Consider the following 23,832-nt stretch of genomic DNA (forward strand, 5'->3'; position numbering starts at 1 on the left):
TTGAGTACTTCATTCGATACTTTTTTTTTCAACTTAAAAAAAAAAAAGGCAATTGGTTGCGTAAATGTCACAACTCCTCCCCATTCAAAAGATTTTTACACTAATACATTTTGAAAGTGTTCAAATATTTATTTAATAACTGTACAAACATGTACAACGAAGAATTATAAAATATATTTATATTACCTGAAGTTATCGACGGTTGCTCCGTGTTAGGGTGGCCATTTCCTTCACATCAAAAAGGAGTACACTTTGCATACACGGGGACACGCAAGCAGATATTTGTTTGGTATGATCCGGTTTTACATTTAAATGTTTTTCCACCAGATTACATAAAGGTGCATACACATACCACATAGCTAATAATAAATATACAAGATACAGCTCATGACAACGTGGCCTTCCAATTTAGATGACATAGGTCTAATAAACATCATACAGAAACTGTTCTTAATGTTTTTATCTGGATAGATAAAGGGTAAAAAACATACAGCGCCTTCTGTTTCAGATGTATAGGCTTTGCCAATACATATGAGTATGAGCATTTTCAGAATTTCAGTCCAACAACTGACGTTAGCTAAGTTATGTTCTCTGTAGCTGAGAGCTTGATTGACAGCCTGGTGGGTGAGAGTGTTGTGGCAAATCAACACATGGCTCATTTGAATATTAAAATTAGCCATGTGTTGATAGGTCACAATGTAACCAATGAAATTACTAATTTTGACTTTGACTATTGAATAAGTTTTTTCCGTGCGTGATGAGGTGCTTCATCATGTTGCTAGTATTCCCCGTTTTCCCTGAAAAAATCTTGCCGCATTTGATGCATCTATTTGTACCCGGCGCCACAGGCGTGTAGTACAACCATACTTTGGAACGTTTTGCTGCCAGCATCTCGGAATGCTGACCAGCCATACAAAGCAAAACCATAGAAACAGTCATTTTTTTTCTTGATCTGGGAAGTGGGTACAAAAAGAACCGATTGCAGGTATCGTTTGACAGGTGCAGTTTCGATACTACTTGGTACCGGGTTGTTTCAGTCGATACCTGAAAGGTATCGAGTACCGATACCCAGCCCTAGTTGGACTTGATCGGACCGAATCAATCCGACAGGATCTAACATAGGTTGGACCCAATCCAAGTTGGATACAAGGTACCAAGTGGACCTGTGGAGATTTCTAATGTGATTAAGTCTTGCTGATGGCACCTTTTGGTTGAGCCGGCTATGCTGGCATTAAGTTATACAATATTCAACTGCAAAGGTCACTTAATCACAGTGCTATATGTGTGAATCTTTCTCAATCTGCATGTTATTAAAAACATATCTGACTTTAGAAGATATGATTCATCCACATATTACAAACTATATACTCAAACCATGAGATGAATCAAAACCTCTGTGACAGTGTCACTAAAACAACAAAAACTGGACATTTTAAGCTTTACAAATACAGAATATATTGCAGAGCTGTTGTACTGGATTATATTAGGTTGTCAGCTTCATTCCTCCACCCCCAACAGTTTGGCTGTAAGATTTTAAGGGAAAAGAGGACACAATTTGACCATAGTCAGCACGATGAATATGATAGGCTGTCACAAGATTTTAACTCTATTCTACCTTGAATATATTATAATACAAGTGTTTTTTTTTAATATTAAAGAATGTCTGACAGACAGCCTAAGGAGAATATGCAACCAGCATGTGATTGCTTTATGTACAAGTGTCCCACAAGATGGCTTTTATCCTCTTTTGTTTTCAATCTACACAAATGAGATGAGGTTGCAAGACAGCACCATAGTTACTACAATATGCTTTATGGTTCCACATGCCTGCACTCAGTCACACATGAACAAGCTGGTAGAAGCACAGGGCTGATAAATGATAAGCCCAAGAGCCGGGAGACATCAGTTTCCTCTTCCCACACATTTTCCCACACTAGATTACTTTCTTGAGGACACGTCACTAAATTTTTGAACATTGGTAACTACTCCATGATCACCCTAGGAATCCACAACGACTTATATTACATTAATACAAATTTATCCCACTGGTAATGAATCATTCTAGGCCTTTAAATAAATATCCCATTGAAGCTCTTCCTGTCCATCCAGTCATATGTCTCATTAATGAAACCAAGCAATGTTTTACTTCAAATTACTTCAAACTTCACAATTCACACCATTACTAATAATATAAGCATGATAAGCACCAAAGCAAGCATCAGTACACTGGCTTAGAAACAGCATCCCAGCAATAGTGATAAATGTATTTGAGTGTTTCTATGAACTGAACTGAAACTTATATTCTCCTATTTGAGGGTAAGGAAATTTAAGATATAATGATCCTTCAACCAGTCAGATCGACAAAGCATATAATGTAGTCAAATGACAATCATTTCCATCGAGAAAAGTCTTCAGTGTCCTGTACTCTTCTTTTATTGAAGAAATACTCTTCAGTTCTGATATAACTGATGGTAGCAGCACCTATGCTAACCTCTATGGGCAATTGTTGAGTAACTAATAGTGTTGTTTCGCTGTAATTAATCAACAACTTGTGTCTAAAATGTATGAAAGTGTCATTTTTTAACCTGAAGTTCACAAATAAACTAGTTTCTCATTCTCTTTGGAGCCATAATGTCAGTAGCCAAATAAAGGAGCAAAAGATCTTTTTGTGTACAAAGGGTCTTTTGTTTGTGGTGCAGTCAGCCTTTTTCTATACAATTATGGAAATTTTATGGCCTTGCAAGTGTTGAATGTTTGTATGAACGCCATATGAGATTTACTGTTGAGAAGCCTGAAGTTGAGAAACAATAATGGCTTCATAAAAACGTTACCAAAGAGGCTTAGCAGTGACAAAGTAGAAAGTAATGGGAGGTGAAACTGATTTCCTCTGTCATTACAGGCAGTCAGTGAGGCTGAAGTACAGAAGTACAGACTTGTTTTTTGTCCCTTGAATGTATCCACTGTGCGCCCAGCAGCTATTTTTCCACAAAGCCCTGACCAGAAGCTTTAATTTATACTCTGTCTTCTTTGGCAGGAACAGAGCACAACCCTCATTCCAAAGTCTCTTAAAAGAGAATTGGTTGACCTCACTCACATACTGATTGTAACCTTTTTACCCACTGTGACCCCTCAAGAGTGCATCATCTATGAAAAGGTCAATCTTCTGCTGTTCTACTGAAATCTAGATATCGCCTGCAAAAGAACGCACAAACATTTGTATGCTTGTCCTCCCTCTACTGATCAGTGTTATTACCTTTCTCTGCTTTTAAAGTTGTATTATAAGGATTTTAGTCTGCTGTATATTAATTGTAATATACCTTGTTCCTTTTATTAAAATTGCTTGGTGTAATGCATTTGTAGAAGGGTTAAAATGGTAACGTGCACTGTTTATTATCATCAGTGTTGTAGGAGGTATTTGCTTATACTTCAACCAAAAGGGAAACCTAGAGAATAGAACCTGCTACAGTATCAAATGATAGAGGTGGTCGACACAATAATTGAAATACAACAAAAACATATTGCAATAAATCCTATCTTTGGGTAGCTTATAATGCTCATATCTGGCAGGACTGAAAATTTGCTGATTCAAGCCTATAGTTGCTTTTGAGGCCGTTGCTTGTGGTGGTGGATCGGACTATATTTGTGGTTCTTTTATTTTGTCCACGCCCTTGCTGTAGAAAGCTGTTTCTTTGGAGAGGGGGAGAGAGAGAGAGAGAGAGAGAGAGAGAGAGAGAGAGAGAGAGAGAGAGAGAGAGAGAGAGAGAGAGAGAGAGAGAGAGAGAGAGAGAGAGAGAGAGAGAGAGAGAGAGAGAGAGAGAGAGAGAGAGAGAGAGAGAGAGAGAGAGAGAGAGAGAGACTCTCACAGTGACAATGTAAACATGTAGATGTTTAGCAGGTATAATGTTAACCATGTTCAACACCTTAGTTTAACTTAGTGGAAAGGAAAGCTGAGGCTGATGAGAATGTCATGTTTTGTGGATATTTGGTCATAAAAGACACGTTTTGACTTGATGTTAATAGAATTTTTCATATTTGCTTCTGAGGCAAATTAACCTGCAACAGATTTACAAATTGGCAGGAGGCTCATCTGTATTCTATTCATATCAACTACCAAAGGCAGACTGTACAGAACATGCTACTCCCAACCTGAGAATGATGCAACACCTGAAGACCACATGCTGTGAAGTTAGGAAGTGAGAAAAGAAGCTAAAATAGTTTGCTAAAAGGAACTAACAAATGGTTGAAACATCCCGCTTATGCCACTCCAAGTGGTAATGCAATCCGAGTTATCCGTAAAGATGTTCACCTCACTCAGATCTAACCCCTGGAGGTACAGGAATATGGTCAATGGTGGACTAAATAAAAACTTAAAAGCTGCCAAATAAATCAAATCCAACTTTTAATCCTGCCTAAGTTTATTGCACCTGTGTGGAGCAAAACATTTAAAGGTATTTTTATTGAAAACCTGATAAATTAAGTTCAGAAGAACCCATTCGGACTATGCTTCAATGAAAGGGGTACGTTTGACAAAGAAAAATGGTTAGGAACCACTCAGCTATGCTATCTGAAATGTGACCAACAGCATTGTAGAACTCCATCTGGCAGTTATTCACTTAATCTCTAGACAAAAGTATTGAGGCTATTTCTAAATCATTAGAGCTGCTGGGAGGTTTGGCTGTTTGGCTTTAGGTGTTTGCAGATAGTGACTGAGCAGTGAAAGATCAGAGAATAATGCATTAAATTCGAGGGTGGGATTAAATTGCACTGTGTTACGTTTACAGGTATTACTCAGAGATTGTCATAGTGTAAAGTGTGATGTTGGTGCTCTTTTATCTCAGTCGGCTGTTGTCGTCATTTCTGTCCCCAGAGTTAGCCTGTCTAGTTCAATTTCCTGAACATTTTTGCATCCCTTTTTTTTGGAAGGTAAAGATATAAAAATTCAAAGCATACGATCCTTTTCTGTTACACAAAGGTTCACATCAGGCAAAACCAATTAACCCAAAACTAGACCAGTTGAATGGGGTACACAAATGACACATTGAGAAAAGAGGATTAAAATGTTCATTGTGTATATAATTGCTCTGCTTGGCAAAATGTCAATGCTCTTCTCAATTCCAACAGACAAAATCTGGAATTGCTTTGCTGTACAATGAGGAGACCAACAATACCTATGATGTCTGTCTGAAATTGACCAAAGAGGTATTAACCATACAGAAGCTGGATGTGGTTTGCACAAGTGGAAGTGAATCCCAAGTAAATGTAAGTGCGCCAGAAGGCTCCAGACTTCCATTGTAATTCATGCCGCATAACTCCAGAATACTGTTTCAATGTTCACAATATCTTTTTGCCAATAAGAAACTCCCACTTTCTAAAGCACAGAACTGTTGTACTGCGAAGACAGGCGACTGGCGGCCTGGGCTTAAGCATCAAAGTAAGCAGATAAGTTTTTGATTTATGGAGAGACTAAAGTGGAAATGAAGAGGCTTTGGCATGCAGAGTTGACTGTTTGTCTGAGAATACAGTTTTGGCAGCCAATTTCAGCACCGAATCTTAACACCTTTCATTCCCACCTTTCTCTTATGCTTTTCAGGGAGGGGCTGAGCACAACGTGCCTGTGGTTATTTCAAAGATTTTCAAAGATCAAGTAGGTAAGAAAGTATTTTATATCCCTACTGCAATGTGGATATGGAAATGGTTTTCAATGCAGTGGTAAATGTCATTAATCAAGCTGATTATAGAAATGTTAATGAAATTAGGGAGAAGCACTGTATGTTTTACAGCTGACATTTGAGTTCACAATGAAATTTTGAGCATTTTGAGAGCATGATTCATTTCATTAGGTTAGGACACAATCAAAGGGAAAAACAGTCAGTGAAGAGAGAGAGAGAGAGAAATAGTTCAAAAGTTTAACAATTAGCAATTCTGTGCTCTTTCCAACAAGGTGAGATGAAAAGTTTGATATCAATCTCATGTGGTGCCAGTGGTTTATTGTTGCATTTCTTCAAAGCTGGGAAAATTTGTGAGGGACAGATTTTAAAAATGGTCAGAAATGGAAGCAGAGAGAACCTACTTTTCCCATAATGCTATTCAAAAGTGTCTTGAAATTGACCCTCCTTTCCTGGTAAATGCTCACATCTTTCAAACACCAGATCCTGACACAGACTTTCTGTCATATATTTGTAGTCTTTAAACCCTAACATCATCTGGATTATTTTCTTAGACTTTGGAAACCCCCCTCCAGAGCTATAGATTACTGAACAGGCTGAAGCGGTGCTTCTCATGACGAGTGAACGAGAGCTGGAATCAGGAGTTCAGCCTAGTTTAGCATAAAGACGCTACATTGTTGCAGAAATGTAAAATAAGCAGTTTGTGGTTCTACAGGGATTTGGTATACGAGTGTACCAAATCTGGCAACCTTATTGACACCAGAAAGATGCACATAGTCACTGTGCTCTTGTTCGCTATGAAATAGTTCCAGCACATAACTCCCCCTAAAAATAAAAATGGTTGCCGTTACTTTCTTAAAAAGTATGGGTACAAACCATTTAAAGGACCAGTATATAGGATTTAGCACAAAAACATGCAAGCGATTCTATCTATAGCCAGTGTTTGGTTTATCTGGTCTACTGTAGAAACATGGTGGTTCAACATGGTGGAGTCAATGGAAGGCGACTCTTGGTGCCTGTTGATACAAAAGGCTTGTTCTAAGGTAACAAAAAGATAACAGTTCTCATCATCTTATTTTCTTATATTCTTATCTTCATTAATGAAGACAAAGCACAAAACAAAATAAAAATGGATAAATAAAGCATTAAAAAAAACAACTCATTTGTATGATGAATTCTTGGGAAGTGTCACAGCCTGAGGAGGGAGGTTGTCTTTAAGTCTGGTGGTACGGCAGCGGAAGCTTCCGATCCTCTTCCCAGATGGCAGCCGGGTGAACAGGCTGTGGCTGAGGTGGTATTTCAGTATCCTTTGGGCTCTGCGCAGGCACCTCACTTCACCAATATCACTGATACTGAGTACCAATCATCTTCTAGGCAGTTTTACTCACCAGCTGCAGAGTCCTCCTGCCCTGGGCCGTGAACATCCCATGCCAGTTTGTGATGTTTCCAGTCAGGATGCTTTCTATCGCTCCTCTGTAAACATTAAGAACTTTGCATGGGCTCTTTTTTTGGTCTTTTATTTCCCATTCAGTAGCTTTATGGTTGGAAAAACTACTTTAATTTAACAAACAATTCTGGGTAATTAAGTCTTCTTTAGAGGTGTTGACTAGCTGTTTTCCTGTTGGCAGTCTGTGCTAAGCTAGGCTAAACATGCCCTAATTCCAGCTCCTCTAACTCTCAGAAACAAAGCAAATTACCCCCCCCCCTAAATTGTGACAGATTTCTTTCTAAATGAATTATCATTAGTTGGACAATCTACTATTATGTACAAAGCCAATAAGTACAATAATAAGCGGTGAAGGTACCCGGGAGGAAACATAGTTTGCTCTAAAAGACGAGAAAAGGACATGTTGTAATACTTTATTGTTTATTAGGTGTACAGTAGATTTCCTGTGTAAAGAGAAACACTGTGAACAAGTAAACAGTAGCCAGATGGAAGAGAAGATGCTTTATGTTTGTCAGTAAATTTGTAGGAACTCGTGACCTTTCAGTATGCTGTTAGGATGAGCAGAGCGTCATGTGAATGTGCGAATCAACTCCCTGTAATTTGGCCCTTAATACCTTTCTGCATACGGAAGAATCATGTCTTCATATCCCCCCGGGGACGTTAAGAGCCCTTTTCACAGAGCTTTAAGAATCTTTTCACAACAGAGCTTTCATTGTTTTCTCGTGCCGCTCCAAATGAGTTTATATCCTGATTAGTTTCAAATTTCATGCTTTCTTGTGTTCTTTCTCTGAGCTGTAGGATGTTGCCAGAGATTAGTCAGACAGAGACACTGATTGCTATTTCCACCACATTACCACGTATGAAATGAGCAATTATTTTCTAATGTTTTCATTAACCTCTGACACTTGACATTCGACGCCTGCAGCCGATCAGACGGGGAAGCTATTCGTCGGGGACGCTGTGTTGCAGGTTGGTACATCAGTTCATGACTTATTTGCTTCGAGGTTGATTCGGGTCCGTGCCAAGAGTCGTAACTTGTTGCATCTTAATTTCAACCCTCTTCTGTTTTGACAGAGTGTAATTTCATTCATGAAAAAGGAGGAGGACATTTTTTAAATTTGAACGGCATGATTTTAATCAAATGAGTCTTTTAATGTGTGTCTGCACTTTTGAAGAGATAATCCTGAGTTCAAATATATTCTCACTGAATCACAACACACACTTTCAGTTTAACTAAACAAAATACCTCAGTGTCAGATTCTGTGGTAGATTTATTATAAGGTCACCAACAAATAATAGTTTCTCTTCATTAGAATAACCATCAAAACCCAGAAGTGTTTAATAATGACATTCATTTAATCTTTTAAAAATGTAATTTGAATCTGTCTGGCAGGTTTATTGGATGTGCTGTTTATCTAGAATATCAAGCAGATTCATTGGACAGCCAAGCAATATTAACATTCATATTGGAAGACATTATGAAGTGTATTATGAATTGAATTGCTATTGCTTCCACCTTTGGTTCACCACTGTTTCACATTTATTTGCAGTGGCTTATTTGAATTGTCACACTTCAGAATATTGCAGCTATTTACATACTTTATGCTATGACAGGAAAGGCAGCAAATCAGGGGTGGGCTCAGAAACTTTCTAATCTAATATGTAATAATATTAATAAATAGCTGCTATAGCGCACAGCCGTGGACAGATTGAGACAATGGGCCCCTGTACCACAGACATGCAAACATGTAGACCTCCTACAAAGACACCCAGACTCTATGGTCATTTTTAATCTCTTGAGGTCGCTTCACATCTCTTTGTGGTCGCTTTGCGTCTCTTTGTGGTTGCTTTATGTCTCTTGTGGTCACTTTATGCCTTTTAAGGTGGTTGTGTGTCTCTGTGGCTGTTTGGCATCCCTTTGTGTTGTCATTTTTGTGTCTCTGCAGTCATTTTGTGTATCTTTGTGTTTGTGCTGTCTCTCTATCTCTTTATGGGTGTGTTCTGTCTCTTTGCAGTTGTTTGATTGTAGAAATGTTAAGTAAGTAAGTAATTAATTAGTTAATTAATTTCATACAGAGGTTTGAAAGTCCCAGCACACCCAGTAGTCCTGTTCAGTAACCCATCCATAATATGAAGTCACCTAGCCTCCACACTTTTTCCAGTGTATAGACTGAGTTTACTTATTTACTTTTCTGCTCTCTCTGTTGGTTTCTTTAGGTCAATGGCATAAATGTAGAGCCTTGTACTCATGAGGAAGTTGTGAGTAACTCTAATTAATTTGCCAATACCCTTCTCCATCTATCCATTGCATTCCATCCTTCTCCCAAGGGTCCTAAATCCCAGTAGCTATCAACACAGAGGTGCGCCTCAACAATCTGCATTGTCTTCTTGGCAGGAGACTGTTGTATTTGGTTTACGCTGTACCAAATTGAAAAGATTGAAGATGAAGATCGGTATGAAAAGCTGCACAGCAATTGAGGGCGCTAATATTTGACAGCGTTTTTATACTATTTAGCTTCTCTTCTTGTTAAATATTTTCTTTATTATCTGCCACCATCCCCCATCTGCCCCCCCACCCCCACACCCACCCCTACACCCACCCCTACACCCACCCCTACACACACACCACACCCACACACACACACACACACACACACACTCACACTCACACTCACACTCACACACTCACTCACAAGCACACTCTCACAAGCGCACACTCTTCCCATGTCTGTCATCTCTGTCTCCTCGTGCAGCCCCAAACAGCTGTTCACTATATTCACCTCCAGAGCGTCAAAACACATAATGAGCAGTTTCTCTTCAGAACAAAATCCAGAGCTTTTAATGGCAGGCTGTCACACTCACAGCACTGACAGATGCTCAGGCTAAAGTAACAAGGGCTACCGAATCGTGTTGGAGAGGATAGTGAGAGATCTGATAGCAGATGTGCATTTAGGGTACGTGGAAGAGACCTTGTTTGTTAAATGTGACCGTCAAGTGTCTGATTTGCTCTTTCATTTTCTCTCTTTTCCAAGATGCATGGAAGATGGACAGATTTTTATATATTTTCCTGTAAACCCAACCTTACTCGAACGCCTCTTTAAAACTATGACTCGACATCTTTGAGGACAAATTCTACATCACGTAGACATCAGATAATCAGACATTCAGAGCGTAATTACTTTGTGGTGTCATCTGTCACTTTGCTGCCGCCTGTCATGAGAGAAATGCCGGCCTTCAAGTTCTGACTTTGATGATTTAAGTGAAGCCACTTCTGTCAGGCTGCAACGTATGATTTCATATTCTTCACTCATCCCCTGTTTTATTTTGTTTGCACAAGCTGTGTACAGCTTGACATGAATGTGGCTTGTTTCAGATTAAATTTTATCTCTTTGCATCACTCACAATCTCTCTCTTGCTATCTATCTCAATCTCTCTCTCTCTCTCTCTCTCTCTCTCTCTCTCTCTTCTTTTTTTTTTTTTTTTTTTTTTTTCGCTCCTGTCAGGTTCACCTCTTACGCACTGCAGGAGATGAGGTCACCATCACTGTTCGGTACCTGCGAGAAGTTCCATCATTTCTGAAGCTGCCTCTAGGTAAGAGTCCTTTTTAGTTTTAATGCGATGCAAGCTCACAATAAACTTCATTCCACTGAGCATTTTTGGCAATAAAGGAATAAAGCACATTTACGGGAGATTGTCTTTTTGCCCACTTTGACGCTTTAAAGCAGTTCAGTAGATGAGCATTTATTTCAAAGTAATAGATTGTTATGCTCAGTGGCTTGAGGCAAGCAGTAATGTCAGAAACACCCAGAGCTGCAATCGCCTGCTCCTGTAGTTACCTTCAGCAGCTTGAAGAGAATGAAAACACAGACACTAAAATCGGCCATGTGGAGCCGGTAAAAGGTGAGACAGGTGAAAAAATGATAGCAAATCTGAAAATGAGAAATTTGAAGCGGCTCTTAAGAAAAAAAGTGAATTTTGAAAAGTTTAGCAATTTTAAGCATGGTTTTATAGTAAGTGGGACTGCTTTATCTTTTTTTATATTAAGTGTTATGTCGCATGACCACTGTTTCCGGTGGCACTGCTCAGCTAGCTGTGCTGCTTGTGCAACTCAACTTGTGTTTTCTTTTCTTTTATGTGTTTATGATTGTGTCTTTGGTGTACTATATATGGTTTTGTTGATATATATTGTAAAGAAGTTGATTTCAGCTGTGTAGAGCACCATTGCCCAAGCCTTCCTCACAGGGAAAATAAAGTGTGTCTAATCTAAATTACTGCGCAGTGGAGGGGGTAGCTAACCTGAAATAAATGGATAGATATAGATAGAAACCTATATATAGATAGAAATCAGGGAAGACCCAATTGAGAGCAAAGTTCTTATTCATAAGAGTACCCTGCAAATACATAAGATCAGCTATACAATGCAAAGTGTAGTAAAACTAACATTCTTTTTCAACATAAATATGACACAAACACAAGACAGTTGACTTACAAGAAATTACACTAAAACAAATAGATCAGACAAATCAGACACATTAAGAAAAGGAAGCATTCTTAGCTTCAAATCTGAGATATATTTTAACTTTTAGTTATAATAAAAAAACAAAACTTGTTAAAACAGAAATATCAACCTTTGTGTTGTGGATAGTGATCATACATAGAAGACAGTATAATGTCAGTACTGGGGACAGTCTGGCTTACACACATACACCCATTGCTACACTGGGATGTCGTGTCACACACGTCGTGTCATAACTTATAGCCACTGAAAACTTAAATCTGTTTCTTTATAAGCTTAAATATTCATGACTAAATATTTTATTATATTTTAGCATTGGTAATTGTTTACTTTAGAAGTTAAAGTTTGAAAAAAAAAACATATCCCTAGCTATTATTTATATATTGTGAGTTTAACACACTCTGTGTGGGTGTGGTTTAAGTAATTTTTCAAGCACCATTTGATGGTTTTAGCTTGTGAAGTGTTTAAGAGCAGTGGCTCCCAACATTTTTTCTCAAAGGATCCCTTTTCTATCATTCGGCTTACTGACGACCACTGACATATATTATGGATATTTCATATTACATTCAAAACTGTTCAATGAACCCAAATCGTGGACTCAGTAACTGCAGGTTTGTGTAAAACAAGTGATGTAGATGAATTTTGGACAGATTAGTTCCTGTTTAGAGAATTTTATACAATTCTGTCTGCATTATGTATTTTTTATAACAATCATAAATATGTAATAAGCTTCTTTTTTGACAAATTCAGTTTTTTTCTCCCTGATGCTTAGAGGCAGCAACTATATGGCGATTGTTCTATTAGACAATTTACTTTACAGAAGTGAACCAAATGCTGAGATATAGGCCTACTGTATATATTTTTAAGTTTTCTAGCACCCCTTAAAACCAAGAAGGCCTAGAGACCCCCCCTTGAATCTTTGGTGAACCTTAGTGGTGGTCTTGAACCACTGTATTAGAGACACAGCAAGTTTCCATCATACAGGTTTTCTTCTCAATATTAAAAAAAGGGTCTTAGGAGAGTTTTAACTCTCAAACAATGCAAGCTGAGAAGTCTGCCAATATGCTAATCATGTTTATTTAGAAACTTAATTTAATGGGTTGATTGAACTCTGTACAGTACATTCGTTGAACATGTTGGAAAAGCTAGTGTTTCTAAGTTCTGAAATTGACTGAAAATAAAAACTAGAAATAGACATTTTAAGTTTAATCAATTTGAAACAAATAAAACTTATATTTATGTTACATTATAAGAGAAGATTAGTTGATTCTACTAAATTCTTGTATGACTTGACAGTGAACGTCTTTTGAACCAAATTTTTTGGACAAATTAAACAAAATAAATATAACGTTTTCATTAGGGAGCTTTGAACTACACGGACAGAGCCAGGCAATCTGTTTCTCCCTGCTTCAAGTCTGTATCCTAAACTAAGCTAATATCCAGACTACTAAGCCACCAATATTTGTTGTCTTATGAATTAACTGCAAGAAAAAAGTGAATGAACACCACATGATGATAATTTTGTACAATCTACCTAATTATGAAGAGAACACAGATGTAGACAAATAATAAATACTAATAGATGGCACGAATATTTTTAGTTCGGTTGATAAACGAGAGCTGTGAGAAATCCAGTCTTCATATCTTGTGGGTAAGTTAACATTCATAGGAAGGCGTCAGTGTAGGGATGCTCAGCTTTTGCTGTAGGCTGTTTGGCCGGTGAATCGTTTTTTGTTGCCTGAGAACGAAAAGGTTCAAGTTGTGTTCTCTTTAAGCCGTCCTTTGTTTTACCATGGCACAAATGACAAGCAGGAAAGGCCCAAAGCCGTTTTCTGAGTGTGACCAAATCAGAAGGCAGGTCTTCTACCGCCAAGCTAATATCTTATCAAAGAGCAGCATTTGTCTGTTTTGGATGCTATCCGCGACCTACAATGCACTGCACAGCTTAAAGGCAGGGCAACAGAAGGAAGTCAATAATAAACCTTAAAATTCAGCACTATGAACTGGGCCGTGGTGTTTGGGGTTTAGGTGATTCTCTTTGTTTCTGAAGGAATTAAATAATAATAGACACAACATGAAGTTGGACTAAATGTTTAACAGTGATTCTTCAGAAGTCTTTTTGTAAAGAACATGAAGCATTCTCCTTTCTTTCTCAGGTTCTCCTGGGCCGTCCACTGATCACAGCCGAGTTTCCTCTCCACTCTTTGACAGTGGCTTACATTTAAATGGAAATGGAAACAACACAGTAAGAAAGATTCATTTGATGTTCACCGTATAATGATGGATTGTGTTGGATTTGTCTCCCAATCAGTAGCTATCTTTTTAATTTTTAAGTAACTGACGCTTTCACATTTAATTTAATTTAATTTAATTTCTCTAATTTCAGTAGACTAAGCCAAAATGATCTGGAGTTCTGTGTTTGATGTTTAAGTTGGTGCATGTTTAAAAAAATATATAGAAAATGTTAATTGTAAATGTGAAATGTTAATATTTGTAACACATCCGAAGGGGCTCATTCACTACTATAATTACTACCTTCTAAATAATGTGTTAGTAAAATATCTTGACAGACTAGTTCACTTCAAAGTTAAATATGCTTTTGAATCAGCAGCACTTTTAAAGCAGCCCTGTCGCTTTGTGTTACCAGTGAGTTTTGTCAGAATGAAGAATTAAGTGTGTACATGACGATTGCTAAATTGTCATTTAAACATAACATCAGCTACAGTTACATTTTGAAAATCATATGGTTGGAGCTTTAGACATGATGATGCTCTGTGAACATATACTTGGCTTGCAATTTTATAGATGTGCAGTCTATACTATCGGTGCATTAAGCCCATTAGGAGTCCATTAAGACTGTCAGTACCATTCACATTGACAAATGATCGTCCTGCGTATAGAGCCTGTCCTGCTGTGCGTACATGAACCAGGAGAGAGTGAGTGAGTGAGTGAGTGGCCTAGCTTTTGAAGTATGTATGTGTAATGCTCTGTTAATTAAGCTTCTTAATGTATATGTTATGTATATTTATAATGGGCATAAAAATACATTACAAGACAATTCAAAACCTGATCTAGGAGTACTTTGTGTTGTTTCAAAGGCTCAGGTGGAACAGCCAGAATCTCCATCTGGCTCCTCTATCTAAAAATGGTTAGCATTTTTACATGTATGTCAGCCAAGGCTGCATAGACATTTAAATTCAAATAGAAATAGTTCATCTGCATCTGGACCTCGTTCTGCATCACACAAAGTGACAAGCACAAGATAAATGTGCCACACAAATGCAGGTCTTATTCTGGTTCCAGTTAGTGCAATAGACCGTTTTTCAGAGTAGACATTCAAAAGTCAAAGACAGTCAAAGTAGAAAGGAAAACATTAACAATGGCTTCATTCCATCAAGTGTCCCAGGAAGACATGTCCGTGAGTGAGCCTGCATAATACGAGAGCCCTGTAACTGGCTCACCTAAATGGAATGGAATTGTTAATGTTAATTCCACCAGTAGTTTTCCTTGTTTGACAAGCCAAAATGTCTGGGTCTGTCTCTCATGAGGAAATGATGACAATGTCAAATGATGAAAACCCTGACTTAGACCCCTTGTTAAGTTAAAGTAGGACGGAGTATGGCTGGGATTTATCTGAAATCACAAAAGTCTATGTATTAATAACAGTTATAAAGGCGTAAGTAGTCCCATTCTTGCAGGTCCAACCAGGCTAACAGCACAGAGTTGAGGAGATGACAGGAGACATTTTACACGGCATAGCAGGGAATATAGGTTATATAGAATATAGTTTGCTGTTTTACCAGCAGATAGTTGAATTTTTCAGTGAGTTCAGTAGACAGTCTGGTTTCAGACACGGTGCAGGGGCTGGAGGTGTTTAGCCTCACACCATAGTTGAATAATTCACCTGTTGTGTCTTATTAGCATTCTTGCTAACCACTGTAAACCTACATTCAGAAACACCTGGGATTTGTTGAGTGTTGAAGGGCATGTGTGTAGGTTAACAGTCAGGATAATGCATCAAGCTTAGCTCTATCACCAGACATAACTATTGAGTAATGGTGAATTCCATTTGAACTGGGAAATCTAAATTTCTGAGTTTCTATTTGGAAATTTCAACTGGAACGCCCCCTGAAATCAAATTACCAACTAGGAAGGTCGGAAGAACCTCTCAAACCCCAACCTCAGAAATCCAAGATGGCTGCTCAACTAAATGAACGCTGTAGTGATATACTGTTTATTAGCGCTTCTGTCTGTGGACATGTTCGTATGAGCAAAGTACTACGTAACGCGTTGTTTTCAAATGGTATTGCTAACAATGGCTAAGGACTAACCTGGCTAGAGTTTGGTTTTCTGACTTGTTGTACTTGAATGTGGTCAATTTCTGAGGTAAATGGAACGCACCATAAGTACCTCCAAACTGTAGGCTGGCCGTTTGTTTGGCCACACAGTTTAATTTCCTGTTTCTACACGTTTAAATACAGAATGTGACATCTGGGTGTTGAGACCAGATATTTTGTTACACTGTTTTAAAATTAGTTTTGATGTTGAGCAATTAGTAATTTAATTGTTTTTTCAGTGAAAAGTCTGTAATTAGTAACTAATTACATTTTATTTGTAACTTAGAACAATGGGCAAAGAGCCTAAAGGACATAAAACATGACCCCTTCTTTATGTACATTTCTGGCAATGTGTAAACACAGCTTTAGATTACCAAAACATTTACTGAAGTAGCCTGCCGTACTGTTGTTCATAAAACATGAATTCATTTTTTGGTGGTTTATCAGTGAAGAAAGTACCTGTTGTAACACACACCCACCAGAATCAGATAAAACCCTGCAGTTTACAGTGAACCTCACTGCATTAGTGACAGGATTTCACTTAGCGTTGGTAGGCAGCAGGGGCATAAATACCACCAATCAACTCTATTCATTGGCTATAGAAACTTTCTGCTTTTATCACTTTAGCTAGCTCAGCAGGGCTAACCACTAGCTGGGCAGCAGCAGCACTATCAGCTGCTGCCTGAGCCTCTGCCTCTCTTTGTGGACTATGGCTCATACAAATCCGCTTTGACTTTGACTTGTTATTAAATGTGAAGTAATCCATAACGCCCTCTATGCATATATGCTAGGACAGTGTTTGGCTGTCCAGAATGTGGGTCCCAACCCTGATAGCTGACTGCTGTGGAGCTGGTCCCCTGGCAGAGGGACGAAGATTAAACTTCTCAACCAAGCTCTCCCTGTTGTTCTTCCACCATGCACTGATGTCAGAATAGTTTCGAGGGTGATAAAAGTAAATAGGGTGTTAGCTACACTGCTACAGTGACTATATGCAAGTTTTGTGGATGTTGTAGACAACTCCTGTGTGTACTCCTTCATATAAATGCATATAAGTCTGGGTGATTTTTTTTTTATTTTTATTTTTTACTTAGAGTATTTAACTGATTGATTTGATTTGATTTGTCTACATATGCCACATAATGGCACACGATATTGGAAAAAAATGAATACTAAAGTGTATTCATTGATTATTGAATGTTGAAAGTGGGGAATTCCAATGTGTTTAATTTTCATCTCATGTCAACAGCCACATGATTCATGTGTGATCTCTGCACACAATAGCAATACAACAACACAAATGCCTGTTTAATCTCCTGTAAAACCAGTTCAGTCAGTGGCTGTGCTTTCTTAGGGTCAAAAGAACAATCAAAATAATTCATTTGTTCCATGTTATCCTGCAAAGCTGTTATTTGCTCCTTGAGCTTGCTTGATCTTAGAGTGGTTATGGATGAGATTACAGTATACACCGCTGGAATGATAGGAGGGAGTAGTTTCACCGTAGCTGCTGATTCCACAGAGGAATTTTACCAATCAATCTTACCAAAGCACAATGTGATACAGTCAGCCCATCCCCTGTATCAACAGGACAAATTCAGCACTTCCTTTAACTTCACATCCTAGAAGAATGACTCAGCTAACACTCATAATGACTAAATAAATATCTATAGGTACAACTGTTGCTCATGCTGCAGAAATATCAAGCAGATTGGACTTGACGATGCTGTAGAGCTCTTCTGGCCAAACGTTACTTACTGTGAAGGGTGAGGAGCCAATATTTCACAGTTTTTAATGGTAAGGCTTGGGATATTGCATATTAATATGTTAATCTATAATGAAAAGATTAGCTGTAAAGACTGCATCTCTTGCTCATCTCTTGACATGAATTATTCAGAGAAAGCAAGAGGGACAGCAGGTGGCCACTTTAACCTTTCATAGGTAATCTAGATTTAAAGTCTTTCCATTTAAATCCAGGAGATGGAGAAGGAAAAACATCCCTGTGCACTGGGCCTTTGGATGGTCTGCAATTCTTCCAATTCCCAGTATGTGCACTTGGTTTGAGGAAAAAAAAAACCCTGATACATGCCTATGCAAGAACAAATGAGCAATGACTCAGAGTGACATAATAGGTCAGCCAGCTCTAGCAGGGATCTATACATTTAATTCTCTAGTTGAAGACTCCAAATATAACATAACATGTAAAAACACAAAATAGCAAGAGCTGGCCTCCAGTTAGGTTTTGCTCATATCAAGCAAGATTCTTCTTGCCTTGCAAATAAGGACTATTATGTGAGTGGTTGTTTTTGTTCTTAGAGTAATTGCTTGTTGTCGTTTTTTCGTTGTGAATGCACTTTAATGTTCGGAGTGTAATGATGGAAAGCCTCCAGATAGAGATTTGCAGGAAAGTAGGGCAACCCATAACTTTATTTTTTTTCCCCAAAAAGAAAAAAATAACATTGCATGCCATTAAGCAACTCTGCATCGTATGAAATAGTCTGTAATAGAGAGGGTCATTAAGCCTGGTTGAGCACGGGTTGGAATGCTAAATGACCTCCACATGTACTACACAACTTTGGCACATTCTGTACAGTAAAAGAGGAGAGAGGAAATCTAATTATTTTTTTTTTTGCTGTTGACTGTCACTTTGACACTTTGAATAAACATATACTTTACTTAAATGAGAATTCTGGATAGAAAACATTTTTATGGATGCATCTACATATATATATATATATATATATATATAAAAAGTAATAATATAATAACTTTGATTAATAAAGTTCCTCAGGGCACCACCCTTAAAGAAGAGAAACAATAGCAAATAATTCATTGATTCTGTCTAATGAAATAAACTAAACTATACATTTGGAAATGTGATTAATAATTAAATTAAAAACTATAACCAAAATTACCATTAATGACTTCAGTGGAAGGATTTGGAATTCTGCATACAAGAGGCTAATATCACGCACTGTTGTGTGAAATTAAATAGGTAAGCATGTATAAATACAAGCATTTATAAGAAAGACGATAAAAGCAAAACAAATGAAACGCGCAATATGAAATTTAACTAAAAGGGCCTGTGTGTGCATGCGGAATTGCACGTCAGAAAAGGTGTGTGTCTTTGTTCTCTCTGACCATATGTTTCACCTATGCATGAAACCGGTGTTGGTTAGATACAAAGGGGAGTGAGGAGCATGAGATTTAATTTTCCTTTCCCCATGTGTGCCAAGGTTTAGGCCAAATTTAGGTGTGTGTGAGATCTTAGATTAATGGCGCAGAGTAGATGGGGAGTTAGTTGCATGCAGAGATGGTGTCTGTGACATAACATTAACTATCATCACCTTAGCACTGTCTCAGAGACTACAGTTACATCCATAACCTACATTAATCATATCAACATCACGTAATAAATATAACTGATCAGTACATTAACATTAACAGAGGTTAAACAGTCCTGTAAGTCCATTAAGTTACTTGAAACTATGTCTATGCCCAGTACATTAGCAAACAGTCTGTGAAAGAAGGGGGAGGAAGAGTGCTGCGTCAATCAGCTAGGATGGGGGAAGGCCCCTGTTGTCCCAACGCTGAACAACACTGAACACAGTTAGCGACTAGCTAGTGAATGTATTTAGCTGCTAAAGAGCCAGATATCTTTCTCAGTAGTTGGTGGAGGCCAAAACAGAGCTAAATGTGGAGTGAATACTGGACCTGAACTGTCAGGTGACCAGAAACATGCTTCCATTCCATTAATGCTGAATATGTGAACTGTTTGCTAGCACGTAAGCCATATCAGCTCTAAAAGAGGAGATACATATCTACTTTTAGTAATTGTGGTTTTGTTTTTTCTGATGCCCCCAAGAAGATAAATCAGTTAATACTGCTTTTATAATCTGCTCTTCATAGTTGGATGTTATTATTAACAAGAATTTTTGTTATTGAAATATCAATGTCCTTTTAAAGATACTTGTTATGAGAGTTACTAGTTGCATTTATAAAACATTCAAAGAAAAATATTTGAACAACCCTGGACCATAGCAGGCTGCAGACACATCTGTAATTTAACACACTCACCAAATTGTTCAAGTGCCTACTTGCCAGCTAACTTGCAAGCTAACAAAGAAAAAGGCTATAAGGCATCTCTAGCTGCTGAAGCTGAAACGTTGCTTTTGACTTCAATATTGTGCACAAGCTGAATGTTAGACCTCCTGTGTGCCAAATCTTTTCATTTTATTTTAACGCTGCAGGCTACCTGCCAGGACCAAGGCTGGGTTTGGGGATGTTTTTTTTTTTTTACCGACATAACCTTGATGATGTGCACAACAACCACTTACTGAAAGGAGCAAAACACCCCAAGACATTTCCATAAAGAGCTCAAGTATGAGTAATGCTCCTTGCAGTTTTGGGTCTATTTTGTTGTTTCAAAAGGCCAAATGTTACCACAAATTAGATACTTTCAGCACGTGAAGTTAAATAGGACGGTGTTTTCGAACAGTCTAAACCATTAGTGGTAAATGCTTTTGATTTTGAATTACTCAGAACTGAGGAAGGGCTTCTTTCTAATCTCACCATTTTTCATTAACACTCTGCAGTCACACAGGGAGAAATGGTAGAGCGAGTAAGAGACAGCAATTTCTCCATTGACAGCAGACCCAATAAACCCGAATGCGGCGCAGCCACAAGGGGCACACTGGGGTGAGGTGCATGATGCTCTCATTTTCTTGGCAGAAAAGACATTGCTTTTTTGAGGTTCATATCGCTCTCTATACCTATACATAAAACTGCTGGATGTCAGCTGAATTCACTGGGGGTGTCGAAACTCGTTCTGTAAATGTACGAAAAGAAGTCAAAAAAGGGAGGCAAGTTGAGAGACAGTTAGAACAAAAAATACAGATATAACAAAAAATAAATTGCCATGCCTTACCACAATAGAGCTCCTCTAATGAGAAAGAGAAACTCCTATACTCCCACTCGAATTATTTACAAACTATTTTAAAACAAAATTTAACACTTAAAAACTCTAATGGCCAGGGCAGTTTTGTCAGTATTCAAAACCACACATCAGACAGCATGCTGACATGTTGAACTAAAATAGTGACCATGGTAAATCTGCTTAAACATGAGTATTTTAGCATTGTCAGCTTAAAGATGTTATCATGCTGATCTTAGCTTTTAATTCAAGGCATTGCTGTGTACAGCACAGAACTGCTAACATGGCTAACACTCTGACTTGTTGAATCTTCAGATTTCCACTGACTGTATCTCACTGACTACAGTGTGTCTTGGTTGTTGTTGTTAAAATATGAAAGATTGTTATAGTTGACACAAAATTACAGTAATTTTTTTGCTGTCCAAGCACTCACACAACTTGCATCTTCCTCCACTGTAGGTGATTAGAATTCATTGAGCTTTGTCTGTTGACATGACTGTCAAATATTTCCTTTTCATTGCACCCTGGACCATTTACCTGACTCATGTACATGCTTTGAAATAATTATGCTTGGTTCATGTCACCTCTGAAGTATCAGTATCCATGAAGGAGGTTTTGACTGATGTAAAAAACAACGCTGTGGCTTTAGTTACTGTTTTCCAGCTCCTCAGTAGAGGCATCTTTGTCAGTATAATCCACTCTGACAGCCTGGTAGTTTTCTATTTCCTGCCACTTTACCACCTCTCTGCAGAGCTCCACTTAAAAGTTGACTAAAACATTTTGTTCTGTGTTGACATAAATGGTGCAAAGAATGATAATTTCTTTACAAATGTATTAATTACTGGTGAAAAGCTGACATGGGTCTGCATACAACGTGTTGTAGTTCAGCAATGATGTGCAACTCACTTTGCAAAGGTAGGCGGTTTTTCTCTGCTCTTGACTACATTCCACCCAGAGGCTATTTTAAATACTTTGGTAATATGTTAAGTCATTTTGAACTCAGGGGAAGGCAGGTGATTTTTTTTAATTTAATTTTTTTGTGATGAATGCACACCTACCTGTACTGTGTATATAATGATACAGGGGCTACATCAGATTGTTTGCTGTTTGCAGGAGTTTGGGGATTTTGTGCTGACAGATAATCTTTAGCTGCAGGAATGATTCACTGTTTGATGTTGCTAAAGCTTCACTCATTTAATCCCTTAGCTTGTAACTCATTAGATTATGTGTAATGCATCTGTTCTTCATTAAGTGCAGTGTGATTTGCATTTAAATGTGGCGCGCTTCCAGCTATCGAAGCTTTTGTCAACATATTGTGCTTCAGGACCTTTAGAATGAATGCTTTTTGATGCACAGCCATCAGTCTCAGAAGGGCCTTCATTAAACCTTGAAATTCTTAAACATGTCACAATCTGGTATTTTGTGCTGTGAAGCACCAATTCTGACTTTGATAGAAAATGGAAAAATGGAATTAATCATTGCTTAATAAATATACTAACACTTTTTCTAAAAAAATCTAACCCAACCACATGTGCTCTAAACTCCATTCTAGGCAACCTCACAAAAGAACTGTTCAGTCTGCTATGAAGCTGTCTTCACAGCATCATCAATAAATCTCTCAGTTCTAGTATTGTACCTAGTGCTTAAATGTCCATGATTATTCCTTTACTGAAAAGACCAAAACTTGATCCTCAAACTCTAAGCAATTACAGACATATTTCAAATCTCGTCTTCATGTCAGAACTGTTGGAAAAGGGGGTGGCTATCCAAGTCATAACCCATCTATCTAAGCTACTGAAACTACACTAACCAGGATAGCAAATTTTAAGTTTACTGCCATGGATTCTGTTCTTATATCTGTCCTGCTATCACTACATTTGAGTGTTGCCTTTGATACTGTGAGCAATGACAGCCTCCTAGAACGTCTTGAGAACCTCATTGCTGTCGAGGTGCTGGTGTATACCTGTTTCTGCTCATATCTGAGTAATATAATATACAGAATACAGTTCACATGGGGTTCCACAGGGATCAATACTTGGACCACTTTTGTTGGCCAGATCTTAAAAAAAAATACTACACAAGTTATCATTGCTATGCCAGTGACACACAAAAATATGTTCCTGTAACAGCCACAGCTGCCAGAATCTAGTCTGATGTAACACCAATGTCCTCCTGATGTCTTTGCATTGACTATCAATACAAGTGAAGGCTTGTTTCAAAATCCTCCTTCTGACTTACAAGGTTTTGAATTGAGTGGCCCCTGCTTAAATCTCCAGTCTCGTTACTCCATATACTCCATCATGTCCTACAGCCTTCATTGGATTCAACCCCCCTAGTTCAAAACATGTCAATATGTGATGCTGCTGTTGTGTTTTTAGCTTTGTTCTGCAGACCAGAACCAAACTGCTGCTCTAGCTAGTCCTTCACACCCTCTGGAGGAGACATCGTAATAGAATTTCAGTTTACAGAAAACATTTGGTGAAGGAATTAAACTTCCATGAGACCTATTTAATTTATTTGTAACAATAATAAAACAGTACTGAAATTTTAGTCATTATGACAACCCTTTATTGAAATTAGGATAATTATGCATTCAACACAGATGTGTATATAATGATATCACCAGGTGACTATAAAGTACAAGCACTGAATAAGTGCATCAAACAAATTAATGGTTAGATGTGCCAAAACTGAACTGAAATTATTGTCCTTGGACCCAAAGAAGAACAATTAAAGGTCAGCGCTCCCCTTCAGTTGCCAGCATTAAAAACCACAAACCAAGCCAGAAATCTTGGTGTAGTCATGGATTTTTAAATTAAGAAATCTGCCTACTATCACCGAGTATGTATGAAGAATTAAAGGCTGGATTTAGAAAAATGTATCTTTATTTATGTACTTATCTTTAGTACTCTTGACTACTGTAATGCTTACAAGTCTCT

The 23,832-nt window shown here is 37.9% G+C and overlaps 1 protein-coding gene across 3 annotated transcripts in view; it reads left to right on the plus strand.

Moving 5' to 3' along the window:
* sntg2 (syntrophin, gamma 2) overlaps window positions 1-23,832 on the plus strand; it is an 82,193-nt gene that overhangs the window by 20,340 nt on the left and 38,021 nt on the right. For 2 of the 3 annotated variants that reach the window (XM_051390111.1, XM_051390102.1), the window contains 7 exons: window positions 5,122-5,259; window positions 5,375-5,431; window positions 5,591-5,648; window positions 8,039-8,082; window positions 9,331-9,372; window positions 10,617-10,704; window positions 13,786-13,874. In XM_051390111.1, the coding sequence (XP_051246071.1) occupies window positions 5,122-5,259; window positions 5,375-5,431; window positions 5,591-5,648; window positions 8,039-8,082; window positions 9,331-9,372; window positions 10,617-10,704; window positions 13,786-13,874 (516 nt within the window). The remainder of the gene's footprint in view (window positions 1-5,121; window positions 5,260-5,374; window positions 5,432-5,590; window positions 5,649-8,038; window positions 8,083-9,330; window positions 9,373-10,616; window positions 10,705-13,785; window positions 13,875-23,832) is intronic. The other variant, XM_051390118.1, reaches the window with a different exon arrangement.

Source organism: Dicentrarchus labrax, unplaced genomic scaffold (assembly GCF_905237075.1).
Source record: "Dicentrarchus labrax unplaced genomic scaffold, dlabrax2021, whole genome shotgun sequence".
NCBI lineage: Eukaryota > Metazoa > Chordata > Actinopteri > Moronidae > Dicentrarchus > Dicentrarchus labrax.